Source organism: Seriola aureovittata, chromosome 18 (assembly GCF_021018895.1).
Source record: "Seriola aureovittata isolate HTS-2021-v1 ecotype China chromosome 18, ASM2101889v1, whole genome shotgun sequence".
Classification (NCBI taxonomy): Eukaryota; Metazoa; Chordata; class Actinopteri; order Carangiformes; family Carangidae; genus Seriola; species Seriola aureovittata.
Window position 1 is genome coordinate 20,413,844 of NC_079381.1, and position 19,194 is coordinate 20,433,037.

The 19,194-nt window shown below is 38.6% G+C and overlaps 1 protein-coding gene across 3 annotated transcripts; it reads right to left on the bottom strand.

Moving 5' to 3' along the window:
• Positions 1-462: 462 nt before the first annotated feature.
• ppp1r26 (protein phosphatase 1, regulatory subunit 26) lies at positions 463-11,131 on the bottom strand. 3 transcript variants are annotated; one of them, XM_056403469.1, is made up of 5 exons: positions 10,742-11,131; positions 3,344-6,680; positions 1,236-1,350; positions 950-1,032; positions 463-868 (listed from the first exon to the last, which is right to left on the bottom strand). In XM_056403469.1, exons 2-5 carry the CDS (start codon positions 6,607-6,609, stop codon positions 829-831), a joined length of 3,504 nt encoding a protein of 1,167 aa, XP_056259444.1. In that variant the 5' UTR covers positions 6,610-6,680; positions 10,742-11,131; the 3' UTR covers positions 463-828. The 3 variants fall into 3 exon arrangements, with proteins under 3 accessions (XP_056259444.1, XP_056259442.1, XP_056259443.1); XM_056403467.1 differs by having other exon boundaries at positions 950-1,080; XM_056403468.1 differs by lacking the exon at positions 10,742-11,131 and adding an exon at positions 9,639-9,908 and having other exon boundaries at positions 950-1,080.
• Between the last annotated feature and the right edge of the window lie 8,063 nt (positions 11,132-19,194).

Below are 19,194 nucleotides of genomic sequence, written 5' to 3' on the forward strand. Positions count from 1 at the left end.
GAGTATGTAGAACAGACTAGTTCACATTGGTCTATAGCAATGACACACAATTAATTTAAAGTAAATAAATAAATTCTATTAAACAATCCGGTGTTTGTGTTTGAAGTTCATAGGATGCCATAAAATAAAAGTTTTCTATAACGTCCAAACAAAAAATTCAAACTTCAAAACTTTATTGAAAAAAGTTCAACAACAATGGCTGCAAACACACTTTTATGGAGCTAAGTTATAAAAAAAAGAATATAAACCAATGTTAAAGTTGGAAATAACTCCTGATTTAGAAACAACTGCTGTAATACAAAGAGGAATTCATTATATGTCTAGCCAAGGACAAAGTAGCATGAGTTTAAATAATAGCAATAACTAAAAGCCTGAAACCAGAAAACTCTAATTATTCAGGAGCAACATAAATTTTTTTTTTTAAATAAATAGAAAAATGTAGTTAGTACAACCCTCTGGCAGTTCCTGTGGTTTAGGATTTATTCTTTCCAAAACTGCAAAAAAGAAGAAATGCTCTCAACTGGTTACATAAACAAACATGTGAACTTAAACTTTCTTCCACGTTTTGTTATGTTATTTGGAGAATCTACTTAATATATAACTTATAACATTACAAAATAGGGCACCAATTTGTAATGGTGTTTTGTTCATTTTTTTTTTAACCAGAAATGTTATACAAAATTTTAAATTTCCATTAGACTGCAACATCAAAACTAACATGAAACATTATATAAATGAAGGCTAAATAAAGTTCAGAGGAGTTATTTAACAACCCACATACTGTAATATCAAACATCTACATGCATGTTTAACTTTCATAATGATGTTTTATCTTGTTTTGCTGTGCTGGCTGGGTGCTTCATTTCTCCTGCAAAAAGATGAAAATAAACAAATTTTTTTACTGTGATCACTCGATGTGAGACATATACATCTAGGTCCAATCACATACCTGTACACTGGAACAAACTGAAGCTTTCTTTTGACATGTTGCACAGTCTTCTTCTGCACACAAACACTGAGAGAAGTTTTCCCCTGCAAGCATTGTGTAATACATATTTCACACTCTCTGGATCTGGACACCTTTTTACAAACAGTAAAAAAATATTCTCAGTTTTCCTCGTAATTGATGTGGCCAGTGCGTTTTCTTGTTACTGAACATTTGGTTTAATCGTAAAAGGGATACAAATAGTGAAAGGCTGCAAACTGTACCATAAATTGTTTCTATGTATTTTTACCTTCTTGCTTTTTTCAGCCAGGCACCTCCTGTTGAACATCCTGCTTCTCTCCTCTGTGGTAAGAGCTATGCAAGGGCTGAAGGTGATGCCAGGGTCAATGGCAGTGGACAAAGACCTGAGCAAGGCAGAGCAGGACATGCATAAGACAACTCCCCAGTAATTACTTAACACCCTTATAATTCATTACCACGTCCATCTTCAAAAAAAATTAACATCTGTAAATTATGCTACTATGATTTCAATTATTAAACATTATTAATGAAGAAGGCCCATTGTTGTTTGTATTCCACTCTTTATTACACAGATGCACTTAAAAGACACAGCAAAAGTTTTTATTTGAAAGAGTAAAAGAAAAAAACACTTCTTACAAAATATTTACAAAACCTGGCAATGCACAGCATGTTCAGTAACTTCTTTTTTTTTTGATAAACAAAAATAAATAGTCTTTTCACATAGGAAATTCAAGAAAACTTTAACATGACAAAGAAATGAACACACTAAATATCAAGTTTAGCAAGACAGAGAGGAGTGAGTATGTGGCTTCTGTGGGAACTGGAACAACATGTGAGTCATAGAGGTAATAAATCCAAGACTGCTATAGTGGCTTTCATCAACCACTGAGCTTTAATGTCCCACCTATAAATTTAAAACCATACAATGAACTAAGGGCACTGTGTCTGAAAAACAAATGTTGAGCAGATGTAGTATAATATCTCCATGGTATTCGACAAAGGATACATGATTGTTTCAGTCTCTGCTAGTGTTCTAAAATTGCTCTAAAAAGGTGCCTTTTAGGTGTCAAGGGTATAATCTCTTTAAAAGGTTACCCTGGCCTTTTCTCCTTATGTGCAAAAGTTAGAAAGGGTCTACTGAATCTGTCATCATTAGAAGAACCAGATTTCGAGCTTCATCAGACTGAGGTGATAAAATCAAGAGGTAGGGTGGGGTGAGGGATGAAGTAAAGAGGCATGTTTTCAGGTCGGAGCTGACAATACATGGCGACTCTTTTTTGCTGGAATTAAGTGGGAAGGTATTTCTTGGGGAGGAAAGCATCGAGAGTAATGTGATGACACAAGCAGCCAAAGCTAAACAGTATAGAGCAAGGTAGAGAGTTGATGTAGAAGAATTTGAGGATGTTAAAGTAATAGCATGTATTCGGATATCGGGAACACAGTCTGGATAGAGTTTCATTATCAGTAGAACACAACAGTAGATTTTATTTTACATACATATGACAATACTGTATGGTGATGCAAGATAAAAAATTCACATAGATTCTGATAAAACACATTTATACTAATTTTCATTATTGATTAATTAGCCAATTTTCTTCATCAACTGATTAATCCTTAATGATATGAAGTGTGAAAAAAAAAAGAACTTCAAATGTCTTTTCTAAAATATATGATGAAGAAAAAAATGCTTAAATCTTTAATTTTCTGTTTTGCATGCACAAGTCTAATTGATCTATAATATAATATAATATATAATTTGTCCCGTAAATAGAGCAGTGATGAAACCTATTACAATAACATCAACAATAAAGGCTTTCTAACTTTTGCACATAAAAGATCTTTGATTTCTTCTTAAAGTAAACCTATATATGACATTTAAATTTTGTAATTTATTATGAAATAATAGCATGTATTTTTCTGATTAACATTGCTGATTTGTGTTGTTCCATGGACACATTAAAAACATCCTAATTTTAAGCATTTGGACTTTGCTGACGGATTATATTTCTGGGTCACTTCTTTTTACATAAAATGTCACAGTCATTTAGGATGAAGTCATTTTCTGCAACAAACTATTCTACAAAAGGTCACTGTATTGCTTTTCAAAGGTTCGGTGATATGGATTAACCTCAGAGCACAAAAAAAGTTTTCATGATGGTGCCATTATGTTACACAGCTGTATAAATGTACAAACACATTAAAAAATGCCTGTTTTGTTTTCTTGTATTAACAAACATTCCCTTAGAGCCTATAAATGAATGAACTTGATCATAACCTACCTTATATGTATCAGCAGGGCACAATCAAAATATGAACTTATATAAAAGTTGGATTATAATGCTATGGGACATAGTGACCAAAGGAAATACTTACAATGTGGAAAAGCCCTGCTTCTTCTCTGGATTTCTCCTGTTGCCTGACTCACAATCTGCCTCATCTACAAATTCTTCCTCTGCTCTTTCTAGATGTACTTCTTTATCATCTATCTTCACGCTCTCGCCTTCTCTTTTTTTCTCAATTAGCAAGTCCACTCTCTCCTTTCCCTCGCTCCTTTCCCTGCTTCGAACCTGGACATGGTTGGTCCTGTTAGATTCCAGTTCGACAAACACACTCTTGTCTTTAGACATATGCACCATACTCTCTGTCTCTCCTTCTATGGGACACTGTGACCTGTGGCCAAGCGGCTGGCTCCGTGTAAAGGACATCCTCGGATGCTGCCTGGCAGTAGACAAAAGATTCAAACCAGGGGATGTGAACGTGTTATTTACAGATGTCTCCGGAGACCAGGGGAAGGGCGCTCCACTGGTCTTTGAAGAGGACCAAACTGCGACTGGAGTCTGTGATTTGAGGTTGATGTCCCCGCTTTGATATGGTAGAGTTGCTGATGCACTCTCATTGATTTTAGATGAGGTGATATGGAATTGTGTTCGACTGAGAGTCCTCGTGTCAGTGATGGGGAGTCCCAGGCTCTGGCGCCACTTGATTGACTCAGAACGAGAATGAGCAAGGCTGGGACTCAAAACTGGTCGAACTCTCTCCAGCTGTGAGGTTACCTCCTGGACGTTACCTCTCCCCATGCCAGGCCTCCTTTGCTCGGTTCTAGCAGCCCCTGCCCCGTCTGCCGGCTCCAAAAGACCAGGGCTGCAGGACTGGACCGAGGACAGACGTGATTGTGCACCGACAGAAGAGAAACTCTGTGGCGTTGGAATAGGTCTATCTTGAGGTGGACTGCTCAGAGGAGGTTGTCCAGGGCAAGAGGTGGTGATAGTTTTTCTTGGAATTTCAGCCAGCTGATTTTCCTGTTTAATGTCTTCATCTTGAATCCGGGTACAAACCATAACAGTACCATTCCTCGATACATCTCCGTCTTTACTTTTCACCGCAGTTGAAACTTTGGCCTTTTCAGCCAGAAACCTTCTGATCTCTTGCTCAATGCTGTCGTCGCTGTCTACTGAGCTACTATCATCCTTTATCTGAAGAGCAGTCTGAGTATTGTGAGGCAACATGGAGTCTCGTCCGTCATTCCCTTTCAATATCTCCGTTTCACCTCCATGCATGTCATGCTCTTTACTTTCATCAGTTTGTTTATGTTGGGAAATGTTCTTATTACTCTGTCCAATCTTGTCGTTCACATCGTCTTTACTCTTCTGTACTTTTTTCAAAGCACTGCGCTTGGAGAAAGGTTCAGGTTTTAACTTTTTGGCCTGGAAAGCATTTCTTTGCAGTGGCTCTTCATCCTTGAGGCACTTCCTTGATTTCCGCTTTAAGTCTCTTGTCTTTTTCTTTGATTTCTTTTTTGTCTTGAGCAGGTCTTTTATAGCGGTGTCCAGGTCCTCATCACTGTCAAGTGAGCTACTCTTGTCTCCACTTTGCTCTGTCTTGTGTATCCCAGCTATTGGGTGTGTTTGACTTCTGTGGGAAAACACCAGTGGGCTCAAATCTTTTCTATGCTCAGGTGAAGATTTAGGGGCTGTTACTTTAACATTGTTATCCATCCCTGACATGTTGGGAATGCTACAGTTTTCCTCCTTGTGTTTTCTTCTCTGCGTCAGCGACATTCTTGACGGTTTCTTTTGAGTTGCGACTTGTTTTGCTTTCACTTTCTCTGGTTCATTCATACTTTGAGGCTCTTGAGTTACAGCAGAGCCAGGGGGCTGTTTGTGCATTTGGGCCTTCTGCTCAAGAAATTTCCTAATTTCTTGCTCAATCCCATCTTCACTATCAATGGAGCTGTTATCACTCTCTTCATCTGGACAAGCGTCAGGAAGTGAAGACTGCACGGAAGATTCGGCAGGGGCACAACTGGTAAGGCCAACACTATGAGGGAAGGCCCCGGGCATAACAGTTTTTGAAATGTCCAGTATTGCCTCAGCACACATGAGCTCTGCAGTTGTGTTAACCTTTGGGGGAGCAGGTGTGGGTTGATCCTTAAAACCTTCTACTTTAAACGAAAGCAATCCATTTCCTTTACGGCTCTCGGACAGTGAATTCTTGGGTATGAAAGCAGATGAAAGAGGAACAGATTTCGTTTCTTTCTCTGTTCTGGTCTTTTTCTTTCTCAATTTGTTTTTCTTCATGTTTTCCGTGCTTGTACTTCCAACAGCATGCATTAATGTCTTACTGAAGGGTTTTTGTTTGTGTAAGAATGGTTTCAGGACACTCTTCTCCTTAAGTTGCTCAAGCTGGTAGCAGCGAATAGCTTCCTCTATCCCGTCATCACTAGTGGAGTCAGACTCCTCTTCTTTGAATGCATGTGGATTGAAAGTCTCCCTTGTGTTCTGCTGCTCCTTTTTCTCTAGCTGGTATCTTTGAATGGCCTCCTCGATACCATCATCACTACTGGAGTCATTTGAGTCTTCCTCCACCTTCACTGTGACCGGGCACTTCACTTTGTTGAATATGCTGATCGTTTTAGATGGGCTCTTTGTCTGCTCTTTGAGAGGGACTAAAGTTTTGGTTGTTGTACTTTTATTAGAATCCAATTTCTTGACCATGCTGTCGTGAAGGGAGGCCTTGTTTTTGATAAACTTTTTTATAGGTATAACAGCTGGTGTGGTCTGGGTTTCTTTGACACATGTTGGATGCTGGTTGCTTGCAATCAAAAATGTATTGCTGTCAGAGTTCTGTTTAGAAACCTCGGGAATAGGCGGATTTTTTCTCTGAATTTTGGATGATTGGAGAAATGTGGAGCATGGTTCTGCCTTGCGTTTGTGATCATCCTTTTCCTTCAGGTACTCCAGTATTGCCTCCTCAATCCCTCTGTCCACGGAATCATCACTGTCGGAGTCAGTGCTCTCGTGGTTGACTGGGGAGGAAACATCTGCTTGCTGGTTTGCAGTGGGACCTTTAGTTTTGGACTTGGCTCCAACATAAGGACCCATTGCAACCTTGCAGACTTGGGGATGACCGTCTTGTCCTGATAGCACATTTCCCTCGATCTCGTCGCCCATCTCGAGGGAGGACTGGGTGCTCCTAAGGCTCTCTATGATCATCCGGACCTTATCTGAGATAGGTGTGCCTCTGGTGGACAACTCGGTGTCAGAGTCATTGAAGCACTGAAGGCTATAGCCTCCAGGTGGGCCACATGTTCTCCATTCTGTTTGCGTCGCTGCGACAGGTGGTACATTCATCAAGTACATTCTAGTGAAGTAGGGTGAGGTCCTCGACCACTGGAGTGCAGCTGCCTCCGAGCACAATCACATTGTTAAATCTAAGAAGGAAACAGAAACAAGGCAAGGAAAGTCAAAGAAATGAAAACCCTACATGTAGCATTTCTATTTGATTCATCTATCACAATATTCTAGTGACATACATTATTATTCATTCTGTGTCCACACATCAGATCCTTAGTGTTTTGTAAGAGCTGTAAATGAAGTCCATCATATTGGAATATTGCAAAAAATGTGTCTAAAGATGTCCAAATTTACATTTTAATCAGCCATGCAGAGCCATCTTGGACTGACAGTCTATTGTCAGGGAGATTTAAGATAGAGTTTAAGATAGCTGACTACTACTACTACTACTACTACTACTACTACTACTACTACTACTACTACTACTTACAAACATTAAAGGAAAATAAATATTGCAGTTGACAATTTCTTTACACGTTTTACAATGACTGGTGATTTTTTTTTTTTTACATCTATGGAAAAACCACAATTTCCCAAAGCACAAGATGACATCTTCAAACTATACCCCAACCAATAATGGATTTTTGAGGATGATATCAATATCAACATCTGAAACCTTAAAAACACGATGATAATAATAATAATAATAATAATAATAATAATAATAATAATAATAATGTTTTTGCTTGGCTCTGTTCCCTAATCATTAAGCAACTAATCTTTCACCACTAAAGAAAATGCTGCATTCTATTCTTATTGTCTCTCATATTATTACCTCCCTAGTCTTAGAAAGACTGTGTTTCTTCAGACACCAACAATTTGATTTAGCCATCAGAATTTAAAAAGATAATAATCCCCTCTCATTATGTTAGAGATACAGTTAACTTCCAACAACTGACAGCACTTCCTTATTTGATTTCTTTCCCTTCACTTTCAATACAGTTTGTCAGAATGGTCAATACTAACAGAGACACCCCATCTGAATACATATCCAGACAAACAGCTGCACATCCAGCAGAGTAGGCATACTCACTGCTCTGCTGCCACCCTGTGGAGGAACCTGATGTGACCACTCTGCAGTAGTTAGTGCAGGCTGTATGTTATTATGTAAATAAAAAGGTGCAGCATGGTTTAGGCAGATTGATCTTGCAACTCACTTTGGTGTGTATTGCATTGGTTCAGTGTGTGGAATGCCTGCAGCTTCTTCACAATAAGAGTGGTCTAGTGTCTGGCTCCCAGTCCTGTTTTGGCCCCATTTACTAAAAGTCCCACAGAATTAACACGTCAGTGCATAAAAGTGACTTCTCAGTTATATACTAAAACTGAACAGGATCACAACACTAGTGGGAATCTAACCAAATGAGCAGATGCAGTGATGCCGGAAGGATTGTACTGTGAAACCCCTGAGGGAAGTGTTCAGCATCAACACTGTGGAGAAACAGAATTCATTACAGCTCTTACAAATTATGGCAAATAACATCCGGTCAATCTACCAAACTTTTGGAGTGTACCAAAAGAAGCAAGGCTACCCATGACCACATTAACCTGCTATTGGACTCTGAGGCAAAAATGAGCTGTGGGATTCTTTTCTATAGTTGCTTCAAGTTGATTAAAAAATAGCAAATGAAATAATTTACATACAAGACAGGGCTTTTCATCAGATAAAAATGCATGAGCCAATTTAAAGCCTCTCTCTAATATGATGCATATTGCGACAAATGTGCAATAATCAAATCACTGCAAAATAATTGACATAAATTAACCTGGGGCCTTCAAGGCCCATTGGCATCCAGGGCCAATGGATGCCCTGGATCCACTGTCCCATATGCCCAGTTAGCAATCCAGCCTCTGGGCTGCTCTGAAGCTCTGATTGATGTGTTAAATGCATATCATTACAGCACAAATAATACAACTGTATTTCACAACAAAACTCCACTTCACCCTGAAATGTGTGTTACTTTACACACAATTACAATCACTGTACACTCTTGGTGTACAGTGGTGAAAGGTGAAAGAGACCTTTCATCTCAGAAGTCATTTAATACATGCTCTCTTTATGTTAACTTTTAGGTGGGTAAATAAACCCTTTTTCCCATAGTGGCCCAATGAAACCCACTGAAAGGCCCCTAAAGCTCCACAGATCCCACTGATTGAGTTTGAGAAGAGCAGATATGACATTTTGGATTACTGGTGCTAACAAAGTAGCAAATTATACCCTTGAATTATTTAGTTTAGTCCACCAAATTAATACTGTTAAGTTACTGAAAGAGAAGGAACTGAAGTCACAGGTTGCTGTTCCTGGTTCAGTCATTTATTAAGAAGCACTCAGAGAGTCAGTGTCAGGCTGGCAGCTGTGTTTTAATACAGATACCCCTATAATTACTGAGTCCACTTCCTCAAATTAACGGCGTTAAATTATAGTGTTTATCCAATTGGTCTTTGTCCCCTCAACAAATCCTTCCACTTTCAGTTTTAATGGTACAATGGACACTGTTTAAGCTCTCCTTAGTTACTCTTTGATGTAATGCAATACAGAATAGTGACAGTTGTCAGATCATGAACAGGCTGGGCCGCTAGGGTTCAATCACAGGTGGAAAAAGTACTCACATCTTTTATGTAAGTAGAGCTGCAAAATAAACATTTAAAAATACACCATTACAGGTAAAATTAACTATCAATCATGTCTAGACCCTCCAGATTTATATTGCTTCGCCTTGGAGGGGCCCACCCCTAGGTTTGGGAACCACTCAACTAAGACTAAACTACATATATATAAAGCTGTTAAAACCAGCTCCATCTCAAGCAGTAATACATTGATGCACCAGTATTAACGATCTAATAATGTCATATATAATAATGTATCAGTTACAGGGGCCATTACTTTGTAGCATGAGTACTTCTACTTTAGATATTTTAGAGATTTTCAGTACATACTGCTTAAAAAAACCCAAAACGTAATACTGTAAAATACTGCACTTTTAATGCAAGAACCTTACTTATAATGGAGTATTTTACATCGGGGTATTAGCACTTACTTCAGTAAAGGGTCAGAGTCCTTCCTCCACCATTGTTAACAACAGTACTTGAGTAAATGTACTTCGTTACTTTCCACCATTAATATATCTTAGCTTGATACCTGATACCTGCCAGGCTCCGTAGACTTTGGATGGCAATGTGGAACTTGAACCCAGCGCGACTATTAAACTGTCCTGCGATGAACTAAATGTTAAACCCTGCAACAACCTCCACGAGCAAGCGTGCTCTCGTGCATTAACCCAGTCGAAGAGTCGCTACGCCAGAGCTTCTGCTAGCCTGCCTAACCCAAATGTAAACCCCCTCCCTCCCGGTTCTGAATGCAGCCTGCAGAGAGAATGAGCCACCCGACTGCAGCCGACACCAAGAGACAATATCCCAAACTCTTAACCATCCTCGACAATGATTAAAAGCTGCCGAACCTGGTAGAAGGAAGCGAATAACTACACGAAATTGGGACGGGTCACCAAAGACGCCCCGCTGAAAAATGCCGAAAAGCACATAAACCGAGCTAAAAAGGTAGCAATAACGTTAGTCGTACGACAACTTAGTTTGACATATCATGTGTACAAAGAAAGTTTCTCCAGACATGCCAACATTTGTGGGTGGCATTTTCTGGATTACATAACCATAACGTGTTGCTGCGTGCATTTTCCCTCCCGGACGTTTTTCCTGGTTGCAACACAGCAACCCCGGCTGTCCCCGTAACCGTCTAGCGGCACGAACTGCACCGATGCCCGGCGTGCAGCGTCAGGAGACTCCGCAGAGCAACCATGTTTCTTGGTAACGGCCACGGTTGTCAAAACCCACTGTATTCGGTCGATAACGGCGCTAAACGTAATTGTAAAGCCAGTAAACGATGTTATACAAAACAGAAATGTATATTTCTGTGGAGAAATGAAAGAGATGGCGAGAATAACGTTGGGGGGATAACCGTAGCTAGTCGGTGACTTGAAAGACACAGGCGGGCCTCCCGGCTGCTGCAGCCCCGGCATTTTCTCCGGCAAAGAAAGCCTTTGTATTGAGCCACAGCTTCCACTCCTAGCCTCGGCTATTTTCACACAGATTATACCCACAAAACAGGCAGCGCACAAGTTTAACTCACCTGGATATGACACAAAACGACCGATACAGAAGGAGTTTGTTCGTCGTTGATTCAAGATGTTAGGAAAGCCGTCGTGGAGATCATTCGGTGTCCGTCACCAGCTCACAACACCGCCTGAAGCTCTCGCCGTCGAGTCCCCCTCCGCTCCGACTACCGGGCGGACAAGCTTCCTTAAACCCAGAGTCCAGCCAAGCATGGACCCTTTCAAATATGGCATTGGCGTTTTTTTTTTTTACCCGGGAAATATGCATACATACTCTTTATATTTTACATTTTAACATTACAAAACATACCCATATGTCCAATTTTAGTTAATGCTGCATTAATAAGCGAAAACAGCGAATTTCCGGGAACCTTTAATTATATTTTTCTGTTGCATCCCAGAGGACTTAGCGACAATGTTATTATCAAACGCATTCTTATTCAAAAGTTTTATCTCCCATGGCAGAGTAGTTTTATGAATTAGGCAACTCCTAGTCAGGCTGATACTATGCTTAACACTGACATCAACTCTAGTGTCTAATTATTGAACTACCAGACAGTGTCCAGTGGTATTTAGATCTGGTTCGACCTGAAATCAGCTTTATAATTTGAAGTTTTACTGTTATATCTATATGATGCTCGTAAAACACGGGAATGATGTCTCCACAAGGTCATATACCAACAATCTGGAGTCATTTATTAATTGATTTCATTCAATATTTATTCATTACGTTGAACAATATCCTTTTTATATAGATTTTTAAAAATATATATTAATATGATCTTATTATTTTCTTGATTAATCGATTGACTTCTGTCTAAGAAATGTCAGAAAAAAGTGAAAATTGCCCTTTAAAAGTTTTTAAATGTAGTTTGTCAGCTCAAATTCCTAGTTTTGTTTGACCAACACCCTCACACCCAAAGATTTTTTTTTATCACATAAAGAAAAGCAGCAAATCCTCACATTGTAGGAGAAGCAATCAGAGAATGATATGCATTTTTGTTTGAAAAATGACTGAAATGATTAATAGATTATCAAAGTAGTTGCAGATTCAGTTTCTCTTGATCAATTAATCGATTCATCTTTTCAGCTCTAGTTACACCCAAACAACTTATCAACCGCTTTTAGTTTTAAGCATTTAAAAAAAAAAATTTAACTCGAGATGATACCAACAAAAGAGAAAAGAGGATTATTCTTTCTTATGTTCAGTTCTTTGTCCATGGTCCATGCTTTGTGTCCCTTAATTTTAATGAATAATGAATATCTAAATGGATGCAGTGTTTACAAAAGCACATCTAAAACTAGAGCACCTTATTTAAGGATTCACAACTGTCACATTTATTCAATATGACTCTTAGAGTTTGCTCTACATAGGGAGGGATAATGACAAAGAGGAATCTTGACAGATTAAAGACTGAAGGAAATGTCAGCGCATGGATAAATATATGAAATGATGATGGATTTGCCAAGAATCCTTCATCACAATCACTGCAACATGTCCCAAAAGCTGTCTTATAGATGTTACTATCAGCTTCAACAAAACCAACATTAAAACAACAGAAGATCAAAATCATGCAGAATGTACCAGAGATTTAAAACTGCGTTAAAAGCCAAAATGCTGGTGAGGGACAATAGGTACATTCACAGATCTTCACTGGGATGTATTACCCTTTTTGACATGAAAAATTCCACTAGTGATGCAAACTTCTATTAATACTGTATAAAATTTGAAAGATTATAAATCCCATCAAAATTTCACATCTTGTCTAGGTTTTTTAATTGTTCTTGAGACACAGGATCAGTGACCAATCCCAAGAGTAGAATGTAACGTAACTATAAAAATGGTCAATTGAAGCTTTTCTTGTGCTCAACTCTACTATAATTTAAGCTCTCGCATCATGACGTGCAATATCTTGGCTTGGAAACCTTTATTTTAATGTATAAAATGTTTCTAATAACTCCTAATACACCGGTAAATCTAATGTAATTGGAAATGATTTATCAGAGGCTGTGGACATAAACCTTCAGCCACATAACGTATGCCTGGATGTCTGACTTCAGAGTTACAAAAAGTTACAGAAGAATCTGACTTTAAATAACGAGAACAGAGATATTATACATTTTTGATTTATCAGAACAATGAGTTGATTAATTGATTATTAGATTGAGAACAAAATAATCAACAACTATTTTGATAATAGATGAATCATTTTGACTTATTTTTCAAGAAAATTCTGTGGTTTCTGCTTCTCAGATGTGAATATTTTCCAGTTTCCCATGTTTTGGTATTGAAATTAAAATTAAAATTGAATTATTTGCGTTGTACATATTCATTGTGTGACACCGAATAAAGCAAAAACAGGACAAAAATGTCCTTATAAGTCATATAAGTTGCCATTATTTTCAAATCCGTATTCGAGGGAATCAGAGCACATGTATAAGCTCTGATGCATTTTACTTTATACCATACTGATGTCATGAAGTTCACAGTGCATACCAGCATCTTACAAAAGTGCCAGCATGTTTTATTGTTTCAAGTGGGAGATGCCAAACTTTGATGTTTTTTTTGTTTTCAGGGTTGTTTTTGTGATTCCAGAACCCAAAGTGACATCTTCAAATGCTTTAAAAAAAATAACAGAAATGACAAATTGATGATCAAAATAGTTGCTGATTATTTTTCTGTCAATAGATATTCTGAATACCTAGTGTTTTACCTAGTGTTGTTCTGAATACCTGTGCTTTGTGTACTTGATGGTCAAATTTGAGCTTTTCTTCATTTTAACAATGACGGGTACTCTATAATAATAATAATAATATTCTACACAATACTGGCGGGTAAAGGCTCATGTGCCCAGTGTTATCATTGGTGGCACACAAAAGAAATGTCTTCACTGCACCTCGTGTGATGAAAACAGCCTGGCCCCCTATTATATTTCATAACATATATAAAGTGTAAACACTGTATCAGGTTGCATGGCCTGTATAAACATTCTCTTCTAATTACTACAGGGGCTAAGGCAACATTCAGGGTTAGTTTTTTGTAGTAGTTTCTATTTAATTTCGCCCTCCTACAATCAGGCAGGGGAAATCATGAACGCAAAGAGCCACAAAAATACATAAAAGAGGCCTGTGACTTAAGCTGCAACTGGCAGTCAATGGGACACATCTCGCACTTTAACATGTGCTGCCATTAGAGGCTGGGACATTTTCATCTTATTTTTTCTCTCTGCACATTACAAAAATACAATTAATATGAAAGATATTATATGTATAGACACTCACATATACACAAAAACACTTTTACCTGTACATATATACGTATACATATATATTCACATAAACATGAGTCCAAGATAAACAAGAGCGTGTGCAGGAATGGTGTATATACAACAATCTCTCCTAAAAACTCAAAGCAAGATTAATCTGAATAGAATAATAAGGAATAGAAAGGCTACAACAAAATAAAGGTTTTCAATTTAAGTAATTTATTTAATTTAGTATCAATAAGCAAAGTAAATACAAATGTGAATCAGAATCTATAAGGTTTTCAAGGCATGTCTATATTCTGCTCACCTTGTCTTCTGATTAGGCTGGCGAAGTCAGACCATGAGAAAGTAATGGAGCTAATGGAGCCAATATAATGCAACTATACAACTCTAAATAGATGCCATTTGGGATCCTTTGATATGAGAGAAAAAAAGGCATTTTCTCCCCCTATCCTTAGTAACAATGTGTTCCCTTTTGCACCAACATTCACTGCAAGAAATGAACTGATTTGAGTTGTGGCTGTGGTAATGTGATTGAACCAATTGGCTCCATTTTCACAGTGGCGCAAAGACTGGCACAACAGCACGACAGCACATTGGTATGTTCCTGACCTTGAAATGCACTTTGCCTGGTCATTCATTTGCATGCAAATGAGGAAGTGGTGGGCCAGTTCTTGATACCTGGTGATAACTGAGCCTAATGCTGTTCTAAGAATAGACATCAGAGGGCGACATCAGTTCTCACACAACCACCCCTCATTTGATGGTAAAACAACAAGGTCTGGCGGATATACAGAGCAAAGCAGCCTCTCTGCCTCTTTAACTTCCTCTCTTCATTTTTCTCAGCAGTGGAGGCTCAGCTACGTAGGCAGAAAGGCACCAAAGTGGAAAAAAAAAAAGAGGTTCAGCACCATGGACAGCAACCATGCTTGCTCTAACACTGGAGGGGAAAATATGGGAACATGTTGTATGTATCCTTTAGGTCTTACAAACATTTTGAGGTAACTGCTGCTTTCAATTAGTATAAAACTGTTGATGGATATACAAACATGGCTAGACCATCTAGTTATTTAATAGGAAAATTGTCAAACTTATTCTCTGAGGCAGCTGCAACTTGGCCTTGTTGATTTGGACCTCTCTTTCTGGATCTTGATAATTTGTCTACCTTCTCTGTACTCTGAGGAGTGTTGGTTGTCTTTATCACAGAAGAAATAATGACACACAACAGGTTAACAGACTGAACAACCAAGCAAAATTGCCACATCCAAAGGCAGACAGATTCTCAAAAGAATGCATATTAGCCATCCATTTATCCAAACACTTAAATGCAGACAATCATTCAGTTAAGTCCTTTCATACAATGGCTCGTGCTATGTTAAAAAATGTAGAAAAATACTGTATCAATCTCAATATAGAATACTTACAACTGCCTTAGCAAGTGGCCTTTCTGATGTTATACTATATATATATGTATATATTGCCTGTTGACTGGGGAGTCCTGGATAAAGTTAAGCTACATTAACTTTTACGTGGTCATTACTTAGTGAGCCTGAGGGCTCATAGAGGCTGGAATGAATCACATGAAGTCCGAGGTTTGGTGGAATTGAAGGAATAAAAACAGACATGCGAATGCAAGTAGGAAACATAACATGTTCTAAAAACATTAAAAAACACCAAATAACTGAATTGAAGAAAAAACTAACTACCTGTACCACAGCTCTTTCGTTAAATGACTTTGTTACAAAGCAGCATTAATTCCCACTGTTATTAAGAAAAATAGAAAATAAAACCAGGAGAACGTGGCACACAGCTTTAACAAACAGGTTTTTTCTGTAGCCGTGTCCAAGTTTATTCTGCCTGAAGACAGCTCATGGCTGACAGAATCAAATGCCTGAGGCAGAGCACAAACAGGACTGACCAGTTCTGTTTATAACACAGTGATAGTATGATTTATTACCAACACTGCAGCAGCTGTTGGCATAATTCATACTCACTTACAACACTTAACAACTGCCAATTACAGTATTTCATAACCTATTAAACTCAAATCACAATAGAAAGCAATTCAAGTTGCTGTTCATCCATATCTACTACTGTTTTAGTAGGTTTTTCTGCAATATACCACCAGATGGCAGCGCAGACCTGTGCAAAGACAGACACAATGAACTTCCTCATTCCTCCGTCATTTGGTTCTAAAAACAAACAGCTCTACAGAATAAAGGCAGTTTGATACTGAGCTGTATGTGCATAGATAACAGAGAATTGATGAAAATAAATACAAATAAAACAGATGTAATGTCAATATAACTTAATGTTACTTAAAAAGCCATACACTCTTTATATCTGTGGGCAGGTGAACAAACACAATGAGCAAAATGTGAAAAACAATGATTCTGTGCTTCACATTTTATTTTTATATTCTGTCTGGAGGGACAAGAGGAAGATTTAAAATCCGCTTGCATGCTTCCAGCCATAATGCATCGGGTTGAAATACAGCAGATTGACTCCTTTTCTATTACCTCTACCCATAATATATTGTAACCATTGTAGCCGATGTGAGACCCAGGAGCAAAAAAAAGACACAGTACCCTGAACCACCCAGCACGCTCTTCATGCTATGCAGAGTTAATCTCAGAACCAAGATGCATCATGAGCAGCTGCAGTCATTAAAACAGTTTCACTCCTATATGAAAACATTCCCATCCTCAGTGTATTTTATGTAAAGCCTCCAGTATGAAGTTGGATTTCTCATAGGGGACATTTCATGTTACAGTAGTCATAATTCATGTAGCGCTGCTGCAACAGGGGGCAGCAGAGACCCACTGTGGACTTTCCTATTTTTTTTTCTTTGCAGTATTTGTAGTATTCAAATGAGAGAAAGGTGGTACAATATCAGCCTTAATTACACCACAAAGTTCAATCTTAATTTGCCTGCTCTGAATCTGCATCATCTCCTTAGAGGGAGCTTGACAAGCCTGATATGATGGCTGATGTTTGTCAGCTAAAAATGAAACTGATCCAGAGCCCACTTGGCAGGGCCATTACTTTTCTTAATGCGCCTGTCAAACACAAAAAGTGCACATGTCATGTGCACTTTATGAATTCAGAGCTGGTGGTCTGAGAAATTAAGATTCTGCAGGTTGTTCAAATGCAGGCAGACGATGGAGGTTCAGGGGTCATATCAGCTGGTACTAGTCAGTATTTTCGTTCCTGGGGATCATCTGGACCAAAACTATACATAAAAAGGCATATGACATGAACAACATACAGATGACAGTAGTAAGAGGAGACGGGGAAAAGAACGCTCGGGCAGAGGTACTGTCGAGAGAAGGAGACCTAACAGTGAGAGCTGCTAAGCGGAGGTTTAACAGTGAGATGTGGATAAGGCTTGAAGACGGTGTTCATAGAGAAAGCCAGGACCCCAGCTGTGCCCCTGCTCCCACTCAGCACACATCACATGTACAGTATAAACACATGCAGATCCACCCACACACAAACACAGTGGGCCAGTGCTGATCTGTGTTGACAAAAAGCCAACCAGATATAGCCTACCAGTAACGATTCCTACAGTATACTGACAATGTAGAAACAGCAGAACAATCGAACTCCAAGTTGAGAATCAGTTTTGCAAATTTGCAATTAGTGCAGTACTAGACTGAGAAAGGTAACATTACAACTGTTCAATATAGTTTAAAAAATTAAAATGTACAACACAATTAAAGTTGATGGTGTCCCTCCAGCTAACTGACCAGGCAACCATGCAAATTTTAATATCCAACATGATGCATATTTAAGTAAAACAGATTTTCACCATATAGGCCCTAAAGGTGTTGAATAAACTGTGTTTTTGCAGTTGCCAGAGGCTTCAATCACTGCATAATATTGCTTTTTGATTGATTTCCATCCTGGCAGCTTATTTCCCCCAGAGTTTTCTATTCTTAGAGTGAATGTTAAGCCTCTCAGAAAGAAAACAATGTATTAAGCCTGTCGGGTTTGACATGTAGCATGATTCACTGATTCACTGATATCTGACATCCTCGTTTCCAAACATGCACACCATGAGTGAAGCCTGATGGCAGAGCTGTGGCATCCTGTTTGGGATGAAAAGGCAAACTGTCACTGTCACTGTCAACTCAAATGTGTCTTTTTATTTTTTCCACTTCGGGACCTTCACTAAATGCCTTTGTAAAAAAATCAAACATAATCAGGGAGAGAAATCTGCATAATTCAGCTCTGAGTTTGTGCCGTGTTTAATTTTTTCTTGTATCCCACTCAGGGGGAAGTAGTGTTTGTCAGCATGTTTGCTATTGACCAACAAGTGAACATGAGCAGTTGGTCTATTACATTTGGCTCTCCTGCTAGTGAAGCTTTCTCAGGATTCTCTGTAGTGTGTATGCATATTCTCTATTGCATGTTTTATGTCCTTGCTTCTTTTTTTTTTCGCAATGGGAGCATTATGACGCTCTGCAATGTCGCTCAGAGGCCGTGCTGCAAAACCACTTCTCATTCTCAACCTCAGAGACTTGCATCAAGTCAGACGGCGTCTCTTTATTCACACAGAACTTGTAGAACTTTTACATTTTTACATGACAAAGGAGTCGCATTTACATTTTCACATTTGTGTGCCTTTGCATCAGATTTCTTTCTTTTTTTTTGTGTATTTTACCGGCTGTTATCATCAAATGGAATCATCAGACGGCATGTGAAGTATGGGAATGTGATGGTCAAGGCATACCATGGTTGAAATAGTGTGGGAGGAGATGAAGGGCTGGTATTATGTTCCATAGTATTTTCCACTGTGGAGGCAACAACGTGATCCAGAATAACCTCGAAACAGATACACAGACTGGATGAAAAAGAGTATAGCGCGAAAAGACAAACGATGGCGGGAGCAGCACAAGACACATAAAAACATTTGTTTAATTATTATACACTCGGTTGAAATTAATTAATTCAATCTAGAGAGCATCAAGTAATATATTAGCTCATAAAAATGATCTCTCTTGTGAATTAATTCGTTGCAGGCCAGCCAGAGACAGATGAGATAAAGGATGATTTAGTGAGCTTGTAATGCTCTTCAGCTAAAGTTTGCAGGCGCAGAGTGTGTAATCACCCTCAGAGCTCCGAGGACAATGTCATGTTAAATGAACACTATTTCTAACCCCAACAACCCTCTATCATCTCCGCACAGTGGGGTATTGATT